This window comes from Centropristis striata, chromosome 14 (assembly GCF_030273125.1).
Source record: "Centropristis striata isolate RG_2023a ecotype Rhode Island chromosome 14, C.striata_1.0, whole genome shotgun sequence".
In the NCBI taxonomy this organism is placed as follows: Eukaryota; Metazoa; Chordata; class Actinopteri; order Perciformes; family Serranidae; genus Centropristis; species Centropristis striata.
Window position 1 is genome coordinate 3716303 of NC_081530.1, and position 27731 is coordinate 3744033.

General features: G+C 40.0%; 1 protein-coding gene across 2 annotated transcripts in view; it reads left to right on the forward strand.

Annotated features, from left to right (window-relative positions):
* The first annotated feature begins 214 nt into the window (after nucleotides 1–214).
* Nucleotides 215–27731, forward strand: part of LOC131984728 (growth factor receptor-bound protein 10-like) — a 71687-nt gene continuing 44170 nt past the window's right edge. The window contains exons 1-5 of one of the 2 annotated variants that reach the window (XM_059349661.1): nucleotides 215–392; nucleotides 3407–3519; nucleotides 11096–11189; nucleotides 24039–24267; nucleotides 25031–25154. In XM_059349661.1, coding sequence (XP_059205644.1) covers nucleotides 3469–3519; nucleotides 11096–11189; nucleotides 24039–24267; nucleotides 25031–25154 — 498 coding nt within the window. In that variant the 5' untranslated portion in view covers nucleotides 215–392; nucleotides 3407–3468. Of the gene's footprint in view, nucleotides 393–2528; nucleotides 3010–3406; nucleotides 3520–11095; nucleotides 11190–24038; nucleotides 24268–25030; nucleotides 25155–27731 lie in introns of those variants that run through there. The other variant, XM_059349662.1, reaches the window with a different exon arrangement.

The following is a 27731-nucleotide window of genomic DNA, read 5'->3' on the forward strand; positions in this document are numbered from 1 at the left end:
CTGACCAGCTTGGAGAAAAAAAAGTCTATTTTTTGCAGTGTGCTGTTGTGAACAGGGCGGGGCGGAGAGAGGAGGTTTCCTTCAGAGTGTGCGCGCGCGTGTGTGTGTGAGCGTGCGCGCAGAGAGAGAGAGCAAGAAAAGTCAGCTGGTCGAGAAAGTGCAGGTTGAGAGAGCAGTGCACGTGTGCGTGTGTGCGTATGTGTGTGCGTATGTGTGCAAGGAAAAGCACCTCGTGGGGGAACAAGGTGCAGACAACAGAGGAGCTGCAGAGTTTTGTTGGAGGAGCAGTTTGTGAGGAGATCCAGACGAGGACAGTCGAAGCGCGCCGGGTGCTGCTGCTGCTCCGCCGCTAGACCTGGACACGATTGTTGAGCTGCTGCCCTTTGATTACCGTAAGCACTTTTGTATTATTTGTTTGGGAACTCAGTATAGAAGGCATATGGTTTAACTCGGGGCCAGACATTCTTCCTAGTGAAACATAATGTTCGTGCACAGGGATGCAGAGGATGAGACGCGTTTTCTTACTTTCCCAACGCTTTAGTTGGTTGAAATAAGACATTTTTTAGCAGTGGCATTAGATATAAAGTCACTGTTTATATCTAAGAGTATGTAGGTGTTACCAGCCATGCAGAGGTTGACAATTAAAAGACACAGAGCATGCATATCTGCAAGAGAAGATGTTGACTTTATGAAAGTCAGCTGGAGTTACTTTCTGACATCACTGCAGGCAAACTGGGACTGTATTGGTAATGATTGAAGGGATATGGGTTTTTTTTTTTACAAGAGAAAGATTGACATAACTTCACATCACACCAGTCAGTCTCCATCAGTGTCAAAAAGCCTCTACACAGTGACTGTTTCATCTTCTCCCTGTAGCTGCACTTTGGGTTTTTTCCACTAATTGCTACTTTGTAAGGGAGTTATATGAACCCACAGCATATACAAGAACAGCTACATCAAGGCGGATAAGTGAGTCTGTGTGTGTGTGTTGATGGTCTGTCATAAAGCTCCATTAGCTGTGACTTAATGTAGGCTAATCTCTGCATGCTGCTAAACTTCCTCCTTGCTTCCTTCCTTGTGCATAAAGAAGACTACAGGTCTGTTTATGATCAGGCAACATTAAGGCCTTTAAAAGGCCCTGAGTGGTAGAATTATACCACTGTGTGTGTGCAGATGCACAATATAGCTTTAAAGACTGTCACTGGTGAGGTTGCAGTGCAGTCCTTGTATTATTTCTGGAGAAAATACAGTCATGATCAGTGAAAAAACTGCTGCTTAAATGCACTCAATGTCATAATCTGAGCTGATTTGTACTTGGAAACATGTAGGTGTGCAGTGTGTTATATCCACACACACACACACACACACACACACTTGTGGCATTATTAAGTTGCACTCTGCTCCAATTAATTCTCTAGATCTCCCCGTATGACCAGTAAAGCTGAATTACTCCCTTTCTCCGCAGGAGGAACTACAAATGTCAGTAAATGTCAAGCACTCCGAGCTTTGGCTTTGCTTTCAGGCTTATTAGCCACACATACGATCAGCCCCGCTTGCCCTTTTGGCCAGCAGTTTGATTGGTGTGAACACACGCATAAGCCAATGGGAGAAAGTGTGAGATATAAAACCGGTTGCATTAAAAAAAAAGTATGCAATTATCAGCAGTGTAGAGGCTGTCTTTTCAATGTGTGTGCAACTGTGCACACACATTTAGGCACAGATTCTCAGTCAGCAGAGCGACCTAAAGATAGCAGAGCCCCAGTGGAAACAGTAATTAGTGGGGTGAAAAGAGAGGGAGAAGAGGGGAGGAGGAGGAGAGGAGGTGGAGGAGGAGGAGGAGGAGGAAGAGATATTGTTTGAACCATCTGATATCTGTTATATAATGACCTGTACAATGGAGACATGCTGGGAGAGAAAGTGAAGAGAAACCAGCAGAGTCAAAGAGTGAGTGGAGCTATTTAGTGAGAGATGCAGAGTTCAGTGTGTGTGTGTGTGTGTGTGTTTGTGTGTGTGTGTGGATTCAGTTTGCTGAACCTTTGTTGAAAGCAGTATCGGTTGCAGCACTTCCCTGAAATTTTTATGTGGGCTGCAGAAATATCCATCTTAACAAGTAATTTCTTCCTTTGTGGAGCATTAGTGTTTTTCTTGAATTGAGAGCTGGACATGTCTAACATGTTATTGTAGCTTTCCATTAAAGTAGATGAGCAGAAAGAAGGCATCTAAGAACCCATTTATCCTCATATTTAAAGGGACAGTTCACAGTTAAAATACACCGTTTTTTTCCTCTTTCCTGTAGTGTTATTTAGCAATCTAGATAGTTTTGGTGTGAGTTGCAAAGTGTTGGAGATTCAGCCATATAGACGTCTACCTTCTCTTGAATATATCGCACTTCGCTTGGTGTACTCAAGGTGCCAAAAAAAGCATTTGAACATCTCTTTCATGTCACTTTCCAGAAATCATGGCCCAGTTACTGAAGATAATCTACGACCTTGTTGTGAGCAGTTTCACGAGGGAACTATTAGGGTTTGGCGATATGACTGTATATTCCGCTTCAGATTTGGCAATGCCGTTTCCACTGCGGTAGCTATTCTTACGTGATCTTGTGCGGTCTCGTAATCTTGCCAATCCAACGTTGTAAATACATTACAATTAACTGGAAATGTACATTTTTGTTTTCAGGAACATTAAAGATTCAAATTCTGAACGTTTTCTCAAGTGTTATCTCATGTGGAAAGTTGTTTTTCTTTGTAAGCTTCAAATAAGAAATATGTTTATTTTAGTTTTTTCTTGAAGGAAACAATGCAGCAGAATAAATTGATAGCTGTGTGATTGCTGTGTGTGTGTGTGTGGATCCTCTTTCCAACACACACATATATGCACAGCTTCCTCTTGCTTTCTCACAGCAGATAATGCTGCACAATGCAGTGGATAGCCGACTCCTATTTCAAGTTTCTTCAGAGGCTCTCCCCCTTTTCCCCTCCTTTTGCCGTCCCCTTCAATCTGCAGGTGGTGAGTGGTCATGTGTTGTTAGCTTGGAGAGGGTTTCTTATTTAGTCTTAAGCCCCAGGCTTTGTTTGGGAACTGACTTGTGTGTGTGTGTGTCGTACACAATGGCTGTGTTTACATTGGATTCGGTGTGCACATGTTCATCCATGCACGCACATGCAGGCTTTGTTTTCTCTTTACCAGAGAGAGGGGTGCAGGGTTTTTGTTTCTTGTCTTTAGGAATACCAAATAGATGCCGTTTTTCCCCCCCAAAGCTGTTGCCTTGTGTTTAACATGGATCACAACACTCACCTGGGAATTAGTGTTTTCTCTTGTAATCTTTATTCAGTCAGTTTTAGTGATAGGAGCTTTCTTTCCTCTTTTTCACTCGTCTGCTTTGTGTGCTGTGGTCTTCCTTCAGGAGCAGGGTGCTGCTGAGACCAGAGGCTGTCATTCCCTCCAGAGGGAACACTGAAGGACAACATGGCCTTAGCGGGATGCCCTGACTACTTCTTACGTCACTCAAACTACCAGGTAAATATTCTGTGTGTTTTATGTACTATGTATGCCTGCATGTCAGTGGTGAATGAGAGGATATTAATCAAGAACATGTTAGTCATTTTAACCTACAGTCTAGAGCAGGGGTCTCAAACTCAAATTACCTGGGGGCCGCTGGAGGCAGATTCAAAATGACCAAAAAAAGACACAAAATTACAAAAAAAGACTCAAAATGACAGAAAAAAACTAAATTACTTAAAAAAAGACACAAAATGACAAAAAAAAAGACACAAAATGACTAAAAAAAGACACAAAATGACAGGAAAAACTGAATTACTGTAAAAAAAAAGACACTAAATGACAGAAAAAAGACACTAAATGACAGAAAAAAGACACTAAATGACAGAAAAAAGAATCAAAATGACTGAAAAAAGACACAAAATGACCAAAAAAGACACAAACTGACAGGAAAAAAACTAAATTACTCAGAGAAACAAAATGACCAAAAAAAGACACAGAATTACCAAAAATGATAAAAAAAAAGACACACAATTATTAAAAAAAGGCACAAAATTATTTTAAAAAAAGACACAAAATTACCCAAAAAAGTAATTAAAGGGACCTTCCACACACAACACGGTAAAGTGCCATTCATATAAAACTCACATTAAACTTTCATATCAAGGTGGGGGCCACAAAATATTGTCACGAGGGCCGCAATCGGCCCGTGGGCCGCGAGTTTGAGACCCATGGTCTAGAGAAAAGCTCATGCTGGACTACAGACCTTTTTCGGGTAATGATTTAAATATCTATCTACAAAAGTAAGATGGAGGTTGTTAAAGTGGCTGTACATGGATTTCAGAGCATATCGATTTTTTTGCTCGAGGCTCTCCACATGCAGTGAAATGCACACACAGCTGGACCACCTACCACAAAAGTGTGTTGTTTATTGTCAACAAATAACAAAGAAGGTGTTTAGTTTTCAAATGATGCACCTGGGACTTACACAACAGGTACAACACAGCAGTTGTGGTTTAGTGGTTGTTTTCAGCCATGGTTTATAATTGTGAGACAAAAGAAATGTTTTGGTATCCACACCAGCTCATCTTGTTGGGGGGTAATGCTAATAAATGCAAATGATCCTGTGGTTGTGAGTAATGCTATAAGTCCAATACGCTCCCTCTCTTTTAGCTCTGTTTTGGCCCCCTCCAATTTTAAGACATTTTTGGTTCTCTAGCTTATTTTTCCTGTGTTTACATGCTAGCTGCTGCAGCTACATTGTCTGTCCACCGTTTGATGCCGACATATCAGTGCACAGTGGGTTTAATATTATGCAAGAATATCTTATTAAGAATCAAATGTGTGTGGGGTAGAAAACCAAAATAATGAGCTAAAAAGCGGCGAAAACACTTGTTGTTGGTCCAAAATTTCATTGTGAGTTGTCATTTCTACTTCTTCTTCTCTTGATATGATAATATTAAAATATATTGGGGGGTGGGGCTGTGTTTACAGGAAGTTCTAACAGTGACTCTACAATGAGTCTACTTGCTTCACAGTGAATGACTCCTGGCCTAGTTGGGTGAAATATGGCGTTGCTGCAGCACAACAGACCCACTTCCACTGTCCAACTCCTGCAGAATGAGCCCTTTGTTTCTGAGCTTGGATTTTCTCCTCTCCAACCCTCCAGTAACCTAAAGAATTTGGCTTAAGAGCGTCGTAGAGGTCTATAAATAGAGCACTAAACAAACAGCAACAACAAGCTGTGGGCTTTGTTGTGTGACAGGCTTGAAAGCTCGGGATTGATGGCGTGACGTCTTACTGGGGCCGATGGGACGATGGAGGTGACGTAGCCTCAGCTGCCTTATTCCTCTTAGCGGAGGTACAAAAATGCAGCTCCCTGCTAACCCAAACCGTGGGACCGCTGAGCCCCCGTTGAGCTGACATGAAGTTGGATTGGTTCATGTTAGCTTCCAGGAAAAGGGTTTTGCACCAGTAAGACTGCAGTGAATAGTGAATTGAATCCCCATAGAAAACAACATTCCTCCACCCTGCATCTAGCGCAGAAAAAACAGAGTTTGATAGTTAGAGGGAGAAAAGTGGGTTACAACATTGCTCTGTGTGTGTGTGTGTTATGTAAAGCTTGCCAGTTGACGTGACACAGCATGGCACACACGCACACATACACCCCATGGAGTCTCTCTGTAGGCAGCCACTGTAGGTTTAGTGTGCATAGATAAGGAGCAAATGAGCCCTCTTTTTCTGCATACTTACATAATGCTATACATAACGCCAGGCATGTTTGGGAATCTGGGCAGCGTTCCAGGCCTGTGTGGCCTCCAAAGTGTGTGTGTGTCTGTCTATCTTAGTGAGAACTTTGGATCTGTGCCAGAGATGTCTCAGAGGAAGCAGCCAGCAACTCTTTCTCTCTTTTCCCTCCCATCTCCTTATATATGAGTGTGTGTGTTTGTGAATGTGTATACACACATGCAACTGCAGAGAACTGTGAATCCACAGTCCACGGACGGACTGGAAGCTCAGCTGTGTTATAACCAGTCAGAAGAGCAGAAAGAATGACTCGTTTAACCAGAACGTCAACATTTGTGCCGACAGTCCTGAACGTGTCCGTTCTGATTGAGAACATGGACTACAGTTCTTTCTTTATCTTCTGAAAAGTCAGGGGTCAGTGACTGTACGCAGTAGTCGCTAAGGCAACAGGCACGCTCAATCTTGCACTTGTGCTTTCGAGGAAGCTGAGTCTTTGATTCTCCCAGAGAAAGTATGCTGAAATGTGGAGATGTTAATGTCATGGGCTATAGAGGGAAAGGGGAGCTCGTCATCAAAGAGATGTCAGGAGCTGTCATGACTATCCAGAGCAACCCAAATGTGTCAAGCTGATCGAAGCTCCAGGCGAAACTTTTCCTCCACAAGTTCTGCTGACTCCAAGAACCATAACATTGATCCATGCAAATGTATCTTCAAGACGAGAAATAACTCAGTCGGATCCAAGAAAATCACAGGGGTTCGTTGACTCTTTGATTTCAGCAGGACAGAGGATCAAAGCAAGCAGTAATGTGGAGAAAAAGAACAAGCAGGAGGAGACGAGACCACGCTCCAAGCCAGAAACCTTAAACGAGATTTCTTTGCACTCCCTCCAACAGCAGTTTTCCACTGTTCATGGCTCTGTGGATGGCAATGTTGCTCGTTGGGTTGGTTGATTGGACCACCACATATCTCACCAACTCAAGTTTTGTGGATTGCCTACAGAGAGAGAGACTACAGACATATAGACACATACTTGCAACTTCTCATCACTGCAACAATTAGTCAATTAATTGATTAAGATTCATTGTCAAACTAATTTTTCATGCAAAAATGCTGCTTTCAGCCTCCAAATATCGAGATCTTCTGCTTTTCTTCGTTTTTATATCCTATTTACCCTTTATAGGGCACTCCTGGAAATTGAAAATGTCAACCCTGAAGTGTTATTAGAGGATATTACAAGACTTTTTGCAAAATGTTTCATTTTTATATTGCAAATCGAGGTCAATTGAGTCATTATTATTATAAGATTTATTATAGTCTCTTTCCCACAGCAATCCTAAATAGACAATAACACATAATTTGCATCCATCACCACTTTATCTTTTACCTTTAAACTATTTATTATCTTTCTAGACTACTTATTACATATGCGTAATGTCTGAATGTCTTTTTTAAAGCACCTTATATATGAGAAGCACACATAAATTTAGTTGTATACTTTTTTAATACAATGACAATAAAGGAAAGCTTGAATCTTGTGTGATTTACTGATTGGTCAGATGCCACAGTGTCACTATCTGTGATGTAGAAATCCATGTGGTTCTATGACTTCAAGTTACCAAATATGGTTCTTTGCCTGATAAAGGGTTAAACTGAAGTTGGGTCTTGGACAAAAAAAAAAAGACATTTGCAGACATCATCTTGGACTTTGAAAAACTGGGATTGACATTTATTACTATTTTATCGACCAAACAATGAATGAATGAATTAATTAATTGAGGAAATAATTAATTATTCATTCATTCATTATCAGAGTGGCGGGGTACACCCTGGACAGGTCCCCAGACTATCACAGGGCTGACTCATAGAGACAGACAACCATTCACGCTCTCATTCACTCCTACGGACATTTTTAGAGTCACCAGTCCCAAACCTAACCAGTCACCAAACCTAATTAAACCACTAAGTGGTTTAATTAGGTTTTAATTAGGTTTTTTAATTTAGGTTTAATTTTAGGTTTTTAGGAAATAATCAGTAATGAAAATAATTGTTCGTTGCAGCCTTAGTAATAAGCAAAAGCTAGCATGCTAACATGCTAAGCAAAGGTAAGCATGGTAAATTAATTAATTAATTAATTAATTAATTGAGGAAATAATTAATTATTCATTCATTCATTATCAGAGTGGCGGGGTACACCCTGGACAGGTTGCCAGACTATCACAGGGCTGACTCATAGAGACAGACAACCATTCACGCTCTCACTCACTCCTACGGACATTTTTAGAGTCACCAGTCAAACCTAAGTGGTTTAATTAGGTTTTAATTAGGTTTTTTTAATTTAGGTTTAATTTTAGGTTTTTAGGAAATAATCAGTAATGAAAATAATTGTTCGTTGCAGCCTTAGTAATAAGCAAAAGCTAGCATGCTAACATGCTAAGCAAAGGTAAGCATGGTAAACAAAATCGTATAAGCATCAACAAGGTCTGCACACTTTATCTACTCTATGTACTCAATCTATTAACATCAGTCAACAATCTATCTACAAGCTTCCTAGATCATTTCATATTTAAAAGAATTAGAAAAGTAGTTTTTTTTAATATAATTTTATCATGACTAATGGAAATTGGTGATACAACTACACACAGATTTTAGCTATATATCAACTTAGTGGTCAATCTATCCTGTCACTGAACTGAACATTTTCTGCAAGAGTTATGCTGTTGTGAAACTTAAAACACAAAAGTCAAAGACTGACTCACAATCCATAAAACTTCAAGAAGAAAGCCTCAGTTTATGTACTGTGCTACTTACACCCTTAAGACTAGTAATATCAAGAATGTTGTTTATAACTATTGGCACATTGTGCAGAACAATCCACATCTGGAAAACGTTCTTACTGAGGAACCAGTGGCTACTTTTAAGTTACTTTGTCAGTTCCTGTCACTTCGGGACCTAGTTAAACATTGAGGAGCATCAGTACACTCGCTCTGCAGGCTATAGAGTCGGAGAACGTGCATTACTGGGACCTCACAATCATGTTTTTATGGGGAATGTAACCGTTAAAGCTGACCCTTTTACTGTACGAGTGCTGCCGAGAGGAGGGTGTGTTTACTTGTAGCTATATATTAACACTGCTGATATCTGTCACTAGATCCAGGACACTGTCCTGAACCAACACCACACAGTGTACACAATTACACTATTATGTGGGAGAAGGCCATCTGAAGCACTGCTGATAGTGCTGAAAGAGGAATGACAGACACACAGGCCTTATAGATTTAATGTTTATAATTTTGTTAATTAAATAAAATGTAAACTCTTGAAGTTTCTTAAAATTGAGAAGGCAAGCACATACATACACTGCAAAAAAAAGAAAATGTGGGTGAACTATTAAACTAAATATTTTAAGGTTTTTTTTTTGAGTCTGCTCAAAATTCAGATTTTTGTCAACTCAACTGTAAGTTGTACTTACTTATAGTTTTACATTGTAATAACTTTTAATCCTTACTTCTGCTAACTTTTGTAATGTGCTGAATTGGCACGATTGTAACGCCGCTATGAAATGTCAGCTAATGTTGCGACCACAATTTTAAGTTAGCATTGATACGCTAATGGCTACTCTTGTAGCTGTAACAAGCAGCGCCGCTAGCATCAGTTAGCCGCTAGCATCAGTTAGCCACTAGCTTTCGCTAATGACCGAATTTCACAACAAAGAAATAAGAGTTAGCAGAACTATTGTCCCTTGTTTTGAACCCCAACTTAAAGATATAAGTAACAACAACTCACACTACTAACTTACATTATTGCCCTAAATGTCAATACTTTATATTTCCAAGTTTTACCAACTTAAATCACTGTTTTAGGCCAAAAAATACAAGTTGGCTTTTTTGCAGTGTACATATTATCCATGCGCTTGTCCTAACTTGAAGCTAATGGTTTCACCTTTATTCATTTTGTTACCAAGATGTTGTATCTTCATGGCTGCTGTTTAAATCAAAAATTGAAAGAAATCTTGTCCTTTGTAGCTAAAGTCTAATTAAACTGCTGTTTAGAGAATAATGACACCACTATAATTAATATGTTGTATTTTGTTTGTTTAATCTGTGCAAAAAATAAAATGCCAAAACCACAATTTGTTTTTTTATGGGTCTTTAAATACTGGACTATTTCCTAGCTCCATTAAGTTACTGCTTTTAACCCAGAGTAGTCTGGCACGAAACCTGGCATGACACATTTCAGTATTAGAAACAAACAGAGGTGTTGTAACCACATTATTTACCTCTGCACTGTCAGGTTAGCTATTTCCCCATTTCCAGTTGATGCTAAGCTCCACTTACTGTTGGCTGTATTCAACGGACGTGGTTTGAATAGTGCTTGGCCATGCAACATTTAGGCTTCAGGCCCTACCTGAAGGATTTGGCAGAGTCAAAGAGGTGAATGTGGAGATATCTTGTCCACTCTGTGGATTTCAACTAATGCTTATCGTGATTGCATGTTTGCTTGAATGTTTCTGACATGATGAGTAAGATATCCGAGGGAGTTTCGTGTGCAAGTTGTTGTATCTTTAGCTAATCAGCTCTAGCTCAAGCCTGCAGACTTTCTTTGTCAGCACACAGGCCCTGCAGCCAAGTTGCCTTCCTTGGAAAGCTCTTGGCTGCTGCTTCTCAGAGCTATAAATCGTACTCTGGGCATTTATGGATGTTTTCGAAGCACTGAGAGGAGCTGCGAGTGTGTGTGTATGTGCATACATGCACAACGGGACCCCTGGCCACGAGCAGTTCCTGGAAGCAATGCTTCCTCGTTCTTCTTTTTCCTGGAAAAGGGAAGATTGAAAATTTGTTTGGCTTTCTTCCCTCTCTTTCTCCTCTGCAGCTTTCCTGCCTCAAGGCTGCTTCAAATTAGACAATGTGTGAGGAACTTGGCAGTGTGTGCGTGCATCTCCAGACGTGTGAGATTGTATAAGTGTGCCTTAGCTGGTATGTTTTTCCTCTTAGAATGATTGATAGTATTTTTTTTTTTATGCGCACAAATCAGTATCTGATGTGAGTTTAACATGTTAGAGTTTAGTGAGTTTGTGTGCAAAAGTGCATGCGTCTAAGAGAGACAGAGAGAGGGAGGGCAGGGGTCATAAAGTCACAGTGTCAAAGTGTCACTGCTCTCTGAACTTGATGTTCCTCGAGAGCAGAAGCATGAACCCACCCTTTGTCTGACCCTCTGAACTCTGTGAAAATAACATGTTTTGTCTTAGCCTTCACTGAAATAACTGACGCGTTAAACCCACTGTATGGTTTTTACCGCATTGGCCTTCGCCTTTTTAAAAAATCATTCTTTTTTTTGCTTTTTTTGACAGGAAAGCATGGACCGCACTTCCACTCGCAGGCCTGAGGAGCTGATTGTTCCAGGCTTTCAGCGCTCTGCCAATCAAAATTTGCCACATCACCATGGTAACTCTTTGCTCCTCATCCAACCTATGTCAGAATCTATGAAATACAGTCATTATCCCCCAATCCCTTTATCTACTCCTCTATTCTACATGTATATATGCTATATATATATCTATATATATATAGAGAGAGAAAGAGCATATAGTATATATATATATATATATATATATATATTATATATTATATTTGTTGTATTTAGGTGTTTTGAAGCGCCATGTATACTGACCACGTATAAACTGGACAAAAGGCATTCAGTTAGTGCTGATATAGAGTTTTTTAACGCTAGTAATCTTAGAACAGCTGACATGTATCACTTGCTTAGTGATGCATGTCAGCTGTTCTAAGCATTACTTACATTTTTATGGGAATTTTCAGCTTTAGTAGACAGTGCCAGGGAGAATGGAAGACATACAGTAAAGGGACCTCAATTCAATTCAACTTTTATTTATAGAGCGCATTTCATGCACAAGGCAGACTCAATGTGCTTCACAATGTATACACATAATTACAGTTGTAGAGAAAAAATAGGTTTTTAATCTGTTTTTAAAAATGGCTACTGATGTGGCATGTTTAACTGTGTCAGGCAGGGTGTTCCACTTTTATGTGTTCCACATAAATACTAAAAGCTGCTTCTCCTTCTTTGGATCTGGTGTGAGGGATGAGTAAGATGAACACTTTTCAACATTTGAGTCTTAGGATTTCATTACTTGTTGTCAGAAACTAGTCGACAACTTTGTTGTCATAGCCAAACATTAAGAAAGTACAACAACACAAGACATAGCAAGTCAGCTTATATTTACCAACTAATTAGTCCAACAGCAAGAAGACCAGCTCAGAGCAACCTTTTGTTCCACAAAGATCTCTTAAAGCCAGTCCGAGATTATCTCTTGTCCGGCAGCCTCTTGCTCGGTCACTCTATTTTTTTCTCTTACTTCCCTCTGTCAACGTCCTCTTCTGCCTCTTCGCCTCTGCCATGATGTCCATAGATGCTTCCAAACCCGGTTTCTTTTGTTACATCATGCCTGTCTCCGATATCCCCTCCTGGGCCTGAAAGCTTACTCCCAGAGGTCCAAGGCTCCTATGCCAGCGATGTAAACACCAACACTGCTCCAAGCAGTTCTGGCAGCAGAGCAAATGTGACAGTAAGCAGCAGTTAGCTTTACAGCTGGAGGACAAATATTTTCTCCATAAAATGTGATCCGACCTCAAGTGTGATTTTGCTATATTGTCCTAGGCATTGTTTTTTTTGTTGTTTTTTTAAAAAGTAGACAATCTTCCAATAATACATTTTGGTGCTGCTTATGAACCTTTAGATTTTATAACTATTTAAATTTTGTTGCACTTGATTTCCTCTGAGAGCGTAGAATCTCATGGTTCAGACACATTTCAAAGCTTACCTCAAGCTCGAACGGTTCCAGAGTTATTCAATGTTTTTGTAGAAAGTGAAGCATAGCATCGATGCTCCTTGAGGGTTAATGTTTTAATAAATGGGTGACACAGTTCTATCCATATTTCACTCGTTTCCCTTTTTCATACCTTTCTTTATGGGATCTCTCCACAGCCAAAATTAATTTGCTGGCCCACTGAATGTTCTTCCTGTGTTCCTAGAAATCCCCCCTCTTCTCTATCTCCATCTCCATCTAGGACATTGTGTATCCCTTCATCATTGCAGGCTCTGCTCTCCAGATGGACAGGTTATAGACAAATGTTAAAGTGCCTCTCCCTCGTTTTTAGCAATGCTCAGCACTTTTTAAAAAAAAAAACCCTCCACACACACACACACACACACACATACATGCATTACCCTGCTCCCAATATATTCCCAGAAATCCCTTCAGCCATCGTGGAAAATCATGGGAATCCTTCTTGGAAAGCAGCCAGCTTCTGGAGAGGAGAGGGTGTAAATTCTCTGTCCCAGACCTTTTTTTTTCTCCTCTCATTTGGCTTGGTGGTTTAGTGGATTGTCTGCTCTGCTGATGTGTGGAGGCCATGCTTGTGTGAGAGCATTAAATATGGGTTCACGTGAACGGGGTGAATGGACGTGGTGTTTATATAGGCCTGTAGGTCACCCAGTGCCGGGCAGAGAGGAGTTTATGGTAAGTAGGCCATAGGTCTGTGGGGCGGGGGTACAGATAGTACAAGGTATGCAGGGCCAGACTGAAATACAGCCAGTGACACCACAGACGGTCCAAGAGTGTTCAAGCAGGTTTTTCTGCCTTTTTTTTTTAGAAGTGGAAAAACTATTGCAAGATTATTACTCCTGCTCCTTTCAACTACACATAAAAATATCGATTGCAGCAGTTTCATATCCACTTAGTGGTTGTTATAAATGTAATCATGGGAAGGGAAAAAGCAGGCACTGCAGTACAGCTGGTGAGTTAGAAGAAGTCAGCTACAATTCTTATCATGAATAATTCCTAGACTGCATTGAATCAAACCACCGTTTGATGACAAACTGGTGAAAATCTATTGGACGTTCACGGATGAGTTCATGTATCATAGTTTTATTCACGTTTAATCCTATTATGTAATTTAAATCTAATGAAGTTACACTAGCTAACATAATATTTATTTGCCATTTTCCCATTAGATGAGTTGACTACGCATACAGCTACTGTAGCTAACAAAATTCAGTCGAGGTATAGCCCAGCACTGTTATCTGTGGTCGAACCAGTCATACTAATAATACATTTATAGTCCTGTATAATTACTTTCTGAGGTATCATCTGGTGTTTCTCTTGTTTCCTGGGAAGTAAGAGCCATTTGCAGCCTAATATTGTTAACACACTGTTTAGTTCTGTTCTAAGCTGCTTTAGCTTAGCAGTTAGCAATGGCGTTTTTTTCTCCCTCTCCATTTCCTGTTCCTGCTAAAAGTTCCTTTGCCTCCATTTCTGATAATGATACGTGGAGGCGCGGCTTGTTGAATTGGATGTGTGGCTTTACACTGTGGACAAACTGCTGAAGTTAGCCAGCCCCCACCAGTGCAGTGTGGGTCGACCTAATGTAGCTCCTGTTAACTGTCTCCCTGCAGCTCCTTTGGGGCCGGGAAGTTGGGCTGGCTTGGTAAAAGAGATGGCCAACTGGTTTGTAATGAAGGATTTGAAAATTCACTCATCACTCATGCTAAATAATATGTTTCAGTGGGCAGACACGCTGCTCCATCTCAAAACATCTCTGAATGCACAGTAGATTAGTTAGTTCTGATGGTAAGTTGATTGCCTTAATATGTGTGTAAGAAAAGTTATCGTCAGTCATCCCTTCAATCGCTGAGTACTGATCTGATAGCCAATTGGCCCAAGTGGCCTGAAATGTTACATATTGTACCTTTCAAAGCCATGGACACTCAGATCTTACGACCTCCTTTTTTTTGAAAAAGTCAGTGTACTGTAGGTCTGTGCACGCCAACTCATCCACACTAATCTATGTTGATTACATGCACTGGCAGCAGTTTGCATTTTCCTCATGCTACTTCAAGTTAAATTAATATACATGCAAGAGAGGAATTAAAAAGAGTTGTTTGGTCAAGCACTTATTTCACTGAATAGTTATTGTTCAACAGAGTGAACACCAGCTCCAAAAAAATAAGACGAAGACTATATCTGTGTGAATGAGTTAGATGTGTCAGGTTGGCTGTATAACCAGGTCAAGTCTATCAAATGTCTTCAATGTTTACAAGGTGAAAAGCAAAAGAGTTAAAGACACCCAGCTGCTGTTTCATTCTGACTTTGCACTCCAGAGAAACATCACATTAACCTCAGCGATGGAAGTGCTGTATATTTAGATCATGCCAGGCTCAGGTTGCATGCCGTTCATTTATGCAGGGCCTGTCTTTCTGATGATCTGATGACATGTGTCTTAATACATACCATGGTGTTGACTGCATGTAAGCCAGCTAATATACTGTACCAGATTTAATGTTTTGTTAATTATTGTTATTTGAAGCCTCTGGGGTTTTTTTGCCTCACTTTTATGGAGTTATTTAATTGAGTTGCTCAGTATAAATGCAGGCTTGGCTTAAGAGTTCAGTAACTTGCATCTCGGTTATGATTAAGAGAGGAAAACTTCTTACTGACTTTATGCTTTATGTCCGTCAACATCTTTGCTTTTTGAAACCGGGAGCAACCATATTTGGACTGGGAGGCGCAAGGACTGCTTTCTTTGTCCCATTTTGTATTGAGATGGATGGGACTGGAGTGTTGTTGCACCCGGCGTTAGTGACCCCTGTTGGAATTTTTAATAGAATACAGGCTCCGGGTTTGCTTCACTGCTCAGATCCGGAGGTTATGAAAACGTGCATACACTGACAACAGCAAATATCAGTGTGGTCTCAGTACAGAATACAATAATTTGTTGAATTCTTGTACAGAATACCACAGTGCATTTTGATGCTCAATATAACTGTGTTGTTTTTATTGCATATAAAGAACCTCAAATGCACTTTGCCTTTAAAAAACTGAACGTCCAGCTCTCTTCTCTGACCTTCAGACCAGTAGTTCTCAACCTTTTTGAGTCGCGACCCCCAATTTAACATGCATGTTGTCCGCGACCCCCGCTCACTGAACACAATCTCACGCGCACAGTTCAGATCACCCAGAAAAGAAACAAAATGACCAAAAAAAGGAAACAAAATGACCAAAAAAAGGAAACAAAATGACCAAGAAAGACTCAAAATGACCACAAAATGACCATAAGACACAAAATGGCCAGAAAAGACTCTAAATGACCAAAAAAAGACACAAAATGACCAAAAAAAGACTCAAAATGAACAAAAAAAGACACAAAATGACCAAAAAAGACACAAAATGACCCAAGAAGACACAAAATGACCAAGAAGACACTAAATGACCAAAAAAGACACTAAATGACCAAAAAAAGACACAAAATGACCCAAAAAAGACACAAAATTACCCAAAACAGAAACAAAATGACAAAAAAGACACAAAATTACACAAAAAAGACCCAAAATTACCCAAAAAAGAAACAAAATGACCAAAAAGGACATTAAATTAAATGACATTAAATGACCAAAAAGACTAAAACACATTAACACATGAACACTTTAACACAGTGGAGACAGAGCTGACTTCCAAAATGATTTGGCGACCCCCAGAAATCATCTCGCGACCCCAATTGGGGTCCCGACCCCAAGGTTGAGAATAGCTGCTCTAGACTGCTGTCACAGATCAATGACTGCAGGTTGTCGTGGCCAGAGAGCGATCATTCAGTGTGTTTGGGGAACGGTTGTCATGTAGGACTTATTGTCGGGTGCTAACCAGAGTGCTGCAGCAGTTCATCTGCATTTAAAGTTGCAGTTAGTAAAAAGGAGGGAGAACGAGACATTTTCATGCTATATGTCCTCTGGCTTCCCTGACTGAAGCAGTGCAGTGTGGGCCGAGTCGGCAACAGGAGGAGGGAAAGGAATGCCAATGATACCATCATTATCCTCTCAAAGCTGCACTCGGCTACATTTTTATGTAAAAGTCCGTCCGGGTTATCAGCCTTAATCACAAAGTGGTGCTTCAACAGAGAACAGCTGCACCAGAGAAAACATTCTTGCGCCCCAAATTAAGATGATGGAGGATATTTTTGCCTTGACGAAATGTTTGTTTTAAGTGTAACCACATGAAGGAAATCTTGTTTATACATCAAATGTGACAAATTGGAAATTTGCTGCCTGACTTTCAAAAGACACTGAACCAATGATTCTTCACCTCCTCCTCTGCTGTCAGAGCTTATGTTTAACTCCCACAGAGCCATCTCAAAAGGAATAGCTGTTTCCAATCACAGTGCAGTTTGCACTTCAGTTCAATGAAAAGTAAAATCAGCTGGCCTTGGCTAGATATCTGACCAAGGTGCTTCCTTAGTTCAAAATTAAGGAGCGAATCTTAATACATTTTAGTCTTTTACTCTGAAAAAGACACTTAGGTGACCAAAGTGTTACAATTAATTTTGCTGAGCTGAAAACACACTGTGAAAGGGTCAAAATTGAACATGAAGACAAAAACAGAAAGAGTACCATGGTCGCTTCTTGTCAATCACAAGATAGCCTTGCCCTAAAACATACCCCTCCATACTGTCTATTTCTATATAAATGGGATCTTGATTTACAAAAACGCATCATGGTTATTGGCTTGAGACCATAAACTCATTAAGAAAAAGTTGACTAAGTTAATAAATCAAGTAGGGTCATTCTTCTATTCAAGACTTCTATACAGTCATACTTATTTTTTTTGCAACCAATGAAGTCGCCCCCTTCTGGCCAATAGAAAGAGTGCAAGTTTATGGTACTTTCATATTGGCTTCACTTTTCTAAGTATTGGGCAAAATATTTGGCCAGATGATGGAACCAAATGAAAAGACAGGCTCGCCAAAATCGATGGTTATCGTCCTCTGGAAACCATGAATCTGTATAAAATGGTCAAAAGGTCTTTTGATTGATTTTTTTCCCCAATTCGGAATCAAAATCGGGAGAGCCTAATCACAAGAAACCCAGAACTCTTCATAACCAATCTTCATGGTTTGTCTACATTCATTCATTCATTATGAACCATTTATCTGGACTGGGGGGACTGGAACCGATCCCAGCTGACACTGGGTGAGAGGCGGGGTACACCCTGGACAGGTCACCAGACTATCACAGGGCTGACACAAAGAGACAGACAGTCACGCTCTCATTCACTCCTACGGACAACTGGTGACAAATAGAGTCACCAGTTAAACCTAAGTGGTTTTATTAGGTTTTAATTAGGTTTTTTAATTTAGGTTTAATTTGAGGTTTTTAGGAAATAATCAGTAATGAAAATGAAAATGAAAATAATGCTCTCATTCACTCCTACGGGCAATTTAAAGTCCAATTTAAATGAAAAGACAGGCTCGCCAAAATCGATGGTTATCGTCCTCTGGAAACCATGAATCTGTATAAAATGTATAGAAGTCTTTCCAGTGGTTGTTGAGGTAGTTTAATCTGGACCAAAGTGGACGGACATCTCCACAGCCAGGCTGCTAGCTTGTCGGCTTCCAGTACCTTCCTCGACTGGAACAACTGAAGGTGTGCTTTTTAAGCCCAATACTCTGAGAGTAATGCTAACTCAATTTCACACTTTTATGACTTACTGGGACACTCGAATAGGACAGAGGGCCACTGTTTATGCTATCAGTAACACCTGTGCTTTTCCAACTATAGTCAAAATGTCTGCTGTGGAAAATGCCTTCAGTATATTGCAGCTTTACATAATAACCATCTCTGCCTGTCCTCATGTGCTCTCTTGTTCTTTTCCAACTGTGCGTCCCTCGTCCATGTTCCCCCCAACCCATGTCCTACTCATGAACCCCAGCATCACATGACCCTATGTCCCAGACTGTCCTTTCTGTGTGCGTATGTGTGTCATGTGTACTTCTTTGTGATCTGAGATCAGACGTGCCGACTCCTGCTGTTTCTGGTACAGTGGCTTTTTTTCCACTCAGTAGGCTCAGCATGTATGTTCACTGTGTGTGTGTTTGTACTTTCAGTACAATGCGTGCTCTTTTCCTCTTAATTATCCTGTATAATTACATGCACATGCTCATCAACCCTGCATAGTGTACATGGCGTCCTAGGCTCTTCAGTGTGCGTGCGTGTGTATGTGTGTGCGTGTGTTTTGGTGCCCCACTTTGTCCTGATCATTTGGCCACCATATGCCATGAACAGGCTGGTGAACGTTCCCTGAGTGCTGTAATTTCTTCCTACAGGAATGTCAGGAATTCTGTGTGTGGTGTCGGGGTGGGACGCACACAGGACCAAAGGGCTTTGGACACACACATACAGAAACACATTGAGACATACCACACTTGTGAGGACATTTTAAAGGACGTACTAAATCTTGCACTCATTCTGCCCTTAACCCATAAGAACCCATGGTGACACGGGCGTAAGAAAAACTTTAAATCTTCTAGAATCTCACATATTCAGCTTTATGCTTCACCTTAACTCATTCAGTCCCTTAGCAAGACTGTTTGACTGTGACAAGAAGTGACTTCTCCAAAATGTGGCTGTGACTGGAAACAGAAATGTGAAAAAGTAGCTATTTTCAAAAAGTGTATTTTTTTGTTAAAAGGCTAAGTTTAAACCCATTTAACAATTCTAATCCGTTAATGTCCTGTATTAGCCTGGGTATACCCATACTGCCTTGCGCGCTCGAATTTCATTTCGAACCTCCAGGCAGTCTGGCAACCAGGGAGGTTTCTTAGCCCAGTTTTAGGGATCCAATCACAGAGCGGGGAGGGACGGCAAGACGATGACGTGTACTACTCGGCACTTGGAAGCTTGTAGTTTTCTTACGGATCCAACATGGCTGCTGCAGACGCGAAACTCTCTTTAGCTGTAGATGGTGTTTTGAATAGTTTAGAGCGAAAGTTGAAAGGACAATTAAACTAAATATTTTAAGTTTGTTTTTGAGTTTGCTCAACTCTGAATTCAGATTTTTGTCAACTCAACTGTAAGTTGTACTAACTTATCATTTTACATTGTAATAACTTTTAATCCTTACTTCTGCTAACTTCTGCAATGTGTTGAATCGACACGATTGTAACGCCGCTATGAAATGTCAGCTAATGTTGCGACCACAATTTTGAGTTAGCATTGATACGCTAATGGCTACTCTTGTAGCTGTAACAAGCAGCGCCACTAGCATCAGTTAGCCGATAGCATCAGTTAGCTGCTAGCATCAGTTACCCGCTAGCTTTCACCGCGATTTCACCGCTTTCCCGCATTTCACAACAAAGAAATAAGAGTTATCAGAACTATTGTCCCTTGTTGTGAACCCCAACTTAAAGATATAATGTCAATAATTTATATTTCCAAGTTTTACCAACTTAATTCACTATTTTAGGTAATACAAGTTGGCTTTGTTGCAGTGCAGTGCACATTAGCTTGTAAGAGGTGTCAGTTTGTGAATAATGAGTTTCAGTCTGCAAGGTCAGCACCATTTGTCCCTGGAGGTCAATTGATTTTGTAATATTTCTAAGTATAAACCCTGGACTGACTTCAGGTAATTACTAACAGGTCAGGTTAAAAGACTAGCAGTGACTAGTGTCTGCCTTGTTGATTGTCCTGCAAGAGCAGCTCCAGAAACCCTTTCACCCTGCTTTGGTTTGGTGTGGATTCAGTATGTGGTTGACTGTTGGTTCCAACTTCCACTTCCTGATGGACAACTCTGCCCCTTGAATGACAGGTTTCACATAATTTGACCAATGACAGGCTAGTGAGTTAGTCTACTACACAGCCATTGGAAGAAATCCAAACCAAAGTGAAATCCAACATGAGGACGAGTGAAACTTCAAAACAAGACTGTGTGTTCTCTCTGCTCTGGTTCAGGACCACAATGTGCTTCTGGCAATAGTTTGACTGTTGAGTGTGATAAATTACAACTAATTAAAGGTACGAGTTAGAAAGCTGTAGCACAGTCTCAGTATGTTCAGTAACTGTGGGACAAAAGGTCAAAATGCTGAGCTGTGTGCTCGGATTAAAACAAGTTTCATCCCAGCAGGATCCCTTTAAAAATTATTTCTGACAATTTGGCTTCCATAGTACACAGTCGGCCATAAAGTTGGAATTAAAATATTTTGACCTCTCTACATTAAATGATTGATTAATAAAAGTTTGAGAAGATAATACAGTTTATCTCTCAAGAATAAATGACATTGTCACAATTTCGTCCAAACATATCACAATGAAAATTAAACCACAACTAACAGAGGATTGTGTCTGAGAACAAAATTATTCCAATTTAACTGGTGACTGTTTATTCATTCTGTCAGCTTTTAAATACAGATATATAAGACAAGACACATCACGAGTAGGAGTGTCAAGGTTTTCAAATCAGTAATTCAATATGACTTTTGAGTTTACGGTCATGATTCCATTACATTTTTCATTCAAAATTGTAATGGCATGACACATTGTGACACATTGACTCCTATGCCATGTTAGACATAATAATATGATATAAGAGTCTTATTTCGTAGCATCAGAGTATTGGTTTTATGCCCTGACAACTAGGGTTGGGCCAGTCACGGGACCGGACCAATAGATTGAATTTTACCACTAGGTGTTGCACCTGACTCAGCACAAACTGCTGAGTAGATCATAATGAGATTGAGAGAGAGTCCATAAATGAAATTGTATGAGGTAGATGGTAATGCAGCACTTCCTGTCAGACATAGTGGCTCCACTACTACTATAATTGATAAATATTATCATTGTGTTAAACTTGCTACAGATGCAATAAAAGTTGGATTTAATGACATGATTTTACGCTGTGATTTCTGCTGTTTTCTGTCAAAGATGTGTTCATTGTTTACAATAACTCGTGGAGAAGGCTGCCACATCTGTGACTTCAGGGAAGCAGGAGGATATTTCAGTTTTGTTGTTTCTCTGTCATCTCTGACTCCTGCAGTGGCCATGCCGTCTTCATAAGTGCAGCTGCAGGCTACCATTAAGCTATGCTGTGTCATCTTTGAAGTGTTGTTTTTTTTTCTCCAGACGAGAGCAAGTAGGCGGGGTCGGAGAGTAAAAAAACATTGGGAGAAACGCTGATCCTGCTCTAAATTTCCATGATGGAAGTTGAAAGGTCTTTTTGATTGATTTTTTTCCCCCCAAATTGAAATCAAAATTGGGACAGCCAAATGTATCTGCATACACTGATCATTATGGGCTGTTCTTGGGGGACTGGCATGGAAATGAAGCGGGTTCATTACAGGGAAATGTTTACTGGAAGACTATTTGTAGACAGTGAATGAACATATTGAGCATGGATTAATTGTACCTGTCTTGGACTTCTTATGTACTTATTTTTATTTTATTTATTTATTTGTATTTGTGTTTTATTATCATAAGATTGTGTATCTTAATCTTGCCCATTTTTTCCTTTTCTTTCCTTTTCTTAATTTGTTGTTAGTGTGGTCTTGTAAAAAATTGTAAAAACTCAATAAAAGTTGAATCATAAAACAAAATTGGGACAGCCTAATCACAAGAAACCCAGAACTCTTCATAACCAATCTTCATGGTTTGTCTACATTCATTCATTCATTATGAACCATTTATCTGGACTGGGGGGACTGGAGCCGATCCCAGCTGACACTGGGTGAGAGGCGGGGTACACTCTAGACAGTCACGCTCTCATTCACTCCTACGGGCAATTTAGAGTCACCAGTTAAACCTAAGTGGTTTAATTAGGTTTTTTAATTTAGGTTTAATTTTAGGTTTTTAGGAAACAATCAGTAATGAAAATGAAAATAATACTCTCATTCACTCCTACGGGCAATTTAAAGTCACCAATCCAACCTATGCTGCATGTTTTTGAACTGTGGGATGAAGCTGGGGTACCCATAGTTTGTCTTGTTTTACCTTATTAAAAACTACTTTGCTGATTTTGAACCAGCTTTGTGTTACCGCAGTGTGGGCAGTGTGTGCAGATGAATGATGTTTGGCTCCGGGGGGAAGCTGCCCACACCATGGTAACAACAAGCTAGTTCAAAGTTGTCAAAGTAGCTCTTTAAGTCTTTCATATCAACTGCAGAGACTACTGAGAGAAAACATGAATAACTGATCATTCTGGTTCTTCTTTAGAGAGGTACCACCACAGTCTAAGGCCCCGTTTACACCAGGACGCTTGCGGGTAAAAACGACAAAATATTTTATCAGAAGTGCCTTTCGTTTAGACGGTGACGGCGTTTTGGGGGCTTAAAAACGCAAAAATCTGAAACCACCCTCCAAAGTGGAAAAGTTAAATCCTCTCCTCCGTAGCGTGTCGTCTACACTGACAAGACACAAAACTCTGATCTGATCTGCTCACGTCACGTATGTGTTTACGTCACATACATGCTCCAGTACAGGAAAATAAACAAACGTGGGATTATTTCCATGGTGGGACCTTCAAGCTGCTCTGGCAGCTCTAATAAACTTACAGGAGTCTTTCCACCAAATGTACAGGATATGTACAGATAGTATTAGTGAACAGAGAAGGATCTGGAATTACCTCTATCACATTCTGGATGCACCGATTGGTGGGAGGAGCCAGACGGCTTTGGACGAGACCTGGGAAATCTAGTGCAGCTGTTCTCAACCTTGGGGTCGGGACCCCAATTGGGGTCGCGAGATGATTTTTGGGGGTCGCCAAATCATTTTGGAAGTCAGCTCTGTCTCCACTGTGTTAAAGTGTTCATGTGTTAATGTGTTTTAGTCTTTTCGGTCACTTAATGTCTTTTTTTGGTCATTTTGTGTCTTTTTTTTTTTTTGTCAATTTGTGTCTTTTTTGGTAATTTTGTTTCATTTTTTTGGTAATTTTGTGTCTTTTTTGGTCATTTTGTGTCTTTTTTTGGTCATTTGTGTCTTTTTGGTCATTTTGTGCCTGTTTTGGTCATTTTGTTTCTTTTCTGGGTGATCTGAACTGTGCGTGTGAGATTCTGTTCAGTGAGTGGGGGTCGCGGACAACATGCATGTTAAATTGGGGGTCGCGACTCGAAAAGGTTGAGAACTACTGATCTAGTGATGGTGGAGAACTTTGTGGAAGGATTAGCTGATGAAAATACGTGGTGTGAAAACATCTGCATGCCCAAAGATGCTCTTATCGCTTTAAGTGATGCCGCCTGGCTGCATACAATCCAATTCCACACACTTTTGCGTCACCGTATGCAGCAGATTTCCTCCCGAAAACGCTCGTCTAAACGCGGAATAAAAAGTGAAGACGTGACGCCACTTTTGCGTCTTCTGTTCAGACCGTCATCATGTAAACGGAGCCTCTGATGGATGATTCTGCCACTGTCACTCACTTTCTCCACCTCTCCCATCCCCCTGTCCCCCCACTTCCACAGATGACGACGTGGACCTGGAGCAGCTGGTGAATGACATGAACTCCTCCATGGAGAGTGTGTACTCTACACAGGCAGACACTGCGCTGCTCCTGAACAATGGCCATGTACACACTCCACACCACCAACACCACCACCACCCTGGGGTCCACCGTCGTCACACACCACCCCTGCCCACTTCCTCCCCCTCCAGGCTGCTGCAGTCTCAGCCCATGCACATCCAAGCCGTCAGGTAGATGCACGTCACCTACACTCTTTTATTTTGGATGTTGTGTTATCTTTGAAGTGTTTTTTTCCTTCAGATGTGCACAAGTATAGGCGGGGTTGGAGAGACAAAAACCTCAGAGAATTATTGATGCTGCTTTTGATTTTCATGGAATCAGTAGAAAACAGATTTCAAACCACTTTTTGATTCAGAGTTTAAATTTAGTGGATTCTCTTGTATATATTTTATTTAATCAGGTAGTCACAATGAGATCTCACCTATAAGTGAGGCCTAAGTACAGAGAAAAAACATATATTACATGACAAAAAATATAATAAAAATTACAAAGATTATAATTATACATTCATATAGACAACAGTATGACACATATTGGGTAAATGCATTTTGAATATTCTTTGTGTAGCTAAAAAAGTAATAAAACAAGCCATTTATGTTACAATATATTAAATATTTAAAAGTAAATGTTCAGATACAGTAGCCTTTTTATGTGTGAATAAATAACAGTATTTTAAAGTGTAGCAGCAGCAAAATAAAGACTTATTTTAAACAATGTTACTATGAATTAGTAAAAAAGTGTCCGCCATTACTTTTCCTTTTTTATTATTATCCTGTTAATCAAAGATCAATGATAAAAATGTAAGTTTTTAGTCTAATATGTGATGTATCTTTTTCTACATCCAAATGTTGCCCATCATCATGTGTGTACAGTATTGTCAGTCTTTCTCTGGACACCCAGCTCCAACATTAATGTGTGTGTCTCCCTCTGCAGGTGCCTGCAGGAGGAGCACCGGCTGCGTCCAGCCTCGCTGCCTGCCATCCCCAACCCTTTCCCTGAGCTCTGCAGCCCAGCGGGCTCTCCTGTCCTCAGCCCCATACAGACCTCCAACAACCACGTAAGCACACCTGTAACCAGCTCACCTGCACTCATACACACTCACTAAGGGACTTTTGGAGAGGGAATTAAAAACAGACCTTTTCTATGTCGACTATGCAGCAATTTGCACTGATATGTTTATACAAAGGGACTCAGAAAGCTGCTTTCTGAAACAAATAACTATTAAAGAACACTGCAAAAAAAGCCAACTTGTTTTTTTTGGCCTAAAACAGTGATTTAAGTTGGTAAAACTTGGAAATATAAATTATTGACATTTAGGGCAATAATGTAAGTTAGCACAACAAAGGAAGCCAGTTGTCTGCTCAAAAACAAGTTGGTGAGTTGTTGTTACTTATATCTTTAAGTTGGGGTTCACAACAAGGGACAATAGTTCTGATAACTCTTATTTCTTTGTTGTGAAATGCGGGAAAGCAGTGAAATTCGGTCATTAGCGAAAGCTAGCGGCTAACTGATGCTAGTGGCTAATGGATGCTAGCGGCTAACGGATGCTAGCAGGGCTGCTTGTTACAGCTACAAGAGTAGCCATTAGCGTATCAATGCTAACTCAAAATTGTGGTCGCAACATTAGCTGACATTTCATAGCGGCGTTACAATCGTGCCATTTCAGCACATTGCAGAAGTTAGCAGAAGTAAGGATTAAAAGTTATTACAATGTAAAATTATAAGTTAGTACAACTTACAGTTGAGTTGACAAAAATCTGATTTCAGAGTTGAGCAGACTCAAAACAAAATTTAAAATATTTAGTTTAATTGCCCAACTTAAAATTTTATCGAAGTTTGTTGCCTTGAAATTTTGAGTTCACTTAACTTTTCTTTTTTTGGAGTGAACTTTATATAACATTATATAAATATTTATTATTATTATTATTATTATTATTTTTTTGTATATTTATTTTAAGAAGAATAAGTTATTTTTTTAAGAATAGGTTGACCATGTATACCTTGTATGTACAGTATCAGGCAAAAGTTTGGACACACCTTCTCATTCAATGGGTTTTTTCTTTATTTTTATAATATTTTCTACATTGTAGATTAATATTAAATACAGCAAAACCACGATGGAACACGTATGGAATTATGTAGTGAACAAAAAGTGTAAAACAAACCAAAATAATATGTGCAAAGCTGTCATCAAAGCAAAAGGTGGCTACTTCAAAGAATCTAAGACATAAAACATATTTTGGTTTCTTTGTGTTATTTCATAGTTTTGATGTTTTCATTATTTATCCACAATGTTGAAAATAATAAAAAATAAAGAAAAACCATTGAATGAGAAGGTGTGTCCAAACTTTTGACTCATACTGTACATACAAATGTATACATGGTCAACCTATTCTAAAAATGAAAATAAAAAATATATAAAGAATAAAATAAATATCTAAATATTAGTATTGTATGTTAAGTATCCAACAATTGCTTAAAAATTTTAAATAAAGAATAAAAAAAAAATAGCTAACACAATTTTAAATCACCCCAAGCATCATCTTCTGCATTATATGTTCTGTAAAAATGTTTTCATATTATTGCATATGGGAAAACATTTATGTTGATACTGATAAGTACTGATAGGAATGATAGGCCAGATATAATCAGCTGACCGATAAAATAGGCGGGCTCTAATTTGATGTCCTTAACTTGACCACGATCACGAGGGAGAGAGAAAGCGGCAGAGAGAGGGTGTGTGTGTGTGTGTGTGTGTGTGTGTGTGTGTGTGTTTTGAAACCAGCTGACTGGCCTGTTATGTTCAGGTCAGAACAGCATGTGTTGACTTTGGCTGCCTTTCCTTCCATTGCACAACTGCTCACCCTGGGTTATCTGACTGTATGAGTGTGTGTTATTGTGGAATCATCATTATCAATCACATGTATATACACACACACACACACACACACATGCAGAGAGACAGACATGTTTGGCTGTGGACGGAGGTGGGCGATGTCTCCAGGATGCTGCAGACAGAGCGCAGACTTCCGTAGCGGAGCCGGGAACGCGGCTGGGAACGTCTGCAGGTCGGATCTCTCTGAACCTTCTGAATCTGTCTGCCGGCTCAGGCAAGACTTGCGCCCATTTCCGGTTCACACGCTTCAACCTTGGCTCTTAACGTCACTGTATGTGTGTGTGTGTCATAGCCTTGCCCTTCCTTCCCCCGGTAGAGCCTCCTGTCCCAGGAATGTTCCATCTTCCCTCTTAAAAAGATGTTTTCAGGATGCCCACCCTGAACAATGAAGGTTATTTTAGATGCTCACCCTTTCTTGCTTTCTCACACACATCAATACTCGCACAGTTGGCATTATTCATCCCACACACACACACATACACATACTCATGATAAGGGAAAGCGATTTTTTTTTTCATTTTGTTGACATCATCTCACAAGGTCTGGAGTCAGAGAGCAAGTTTGCCGTTTGTACAAAGGATCTTTTGTGCGTTTGAGCCTATGAGAGCTGACCAGATGTTGCAGCATGTCTCTTTCCCAGAAAATCTTCATTTTGTCCAGTTTAGTTCATTTAACTGTTGTCTTCTGTGTCTAAATAGACGAATAATCACTCAATAGTTGCTTTAGAGAAGAAATACA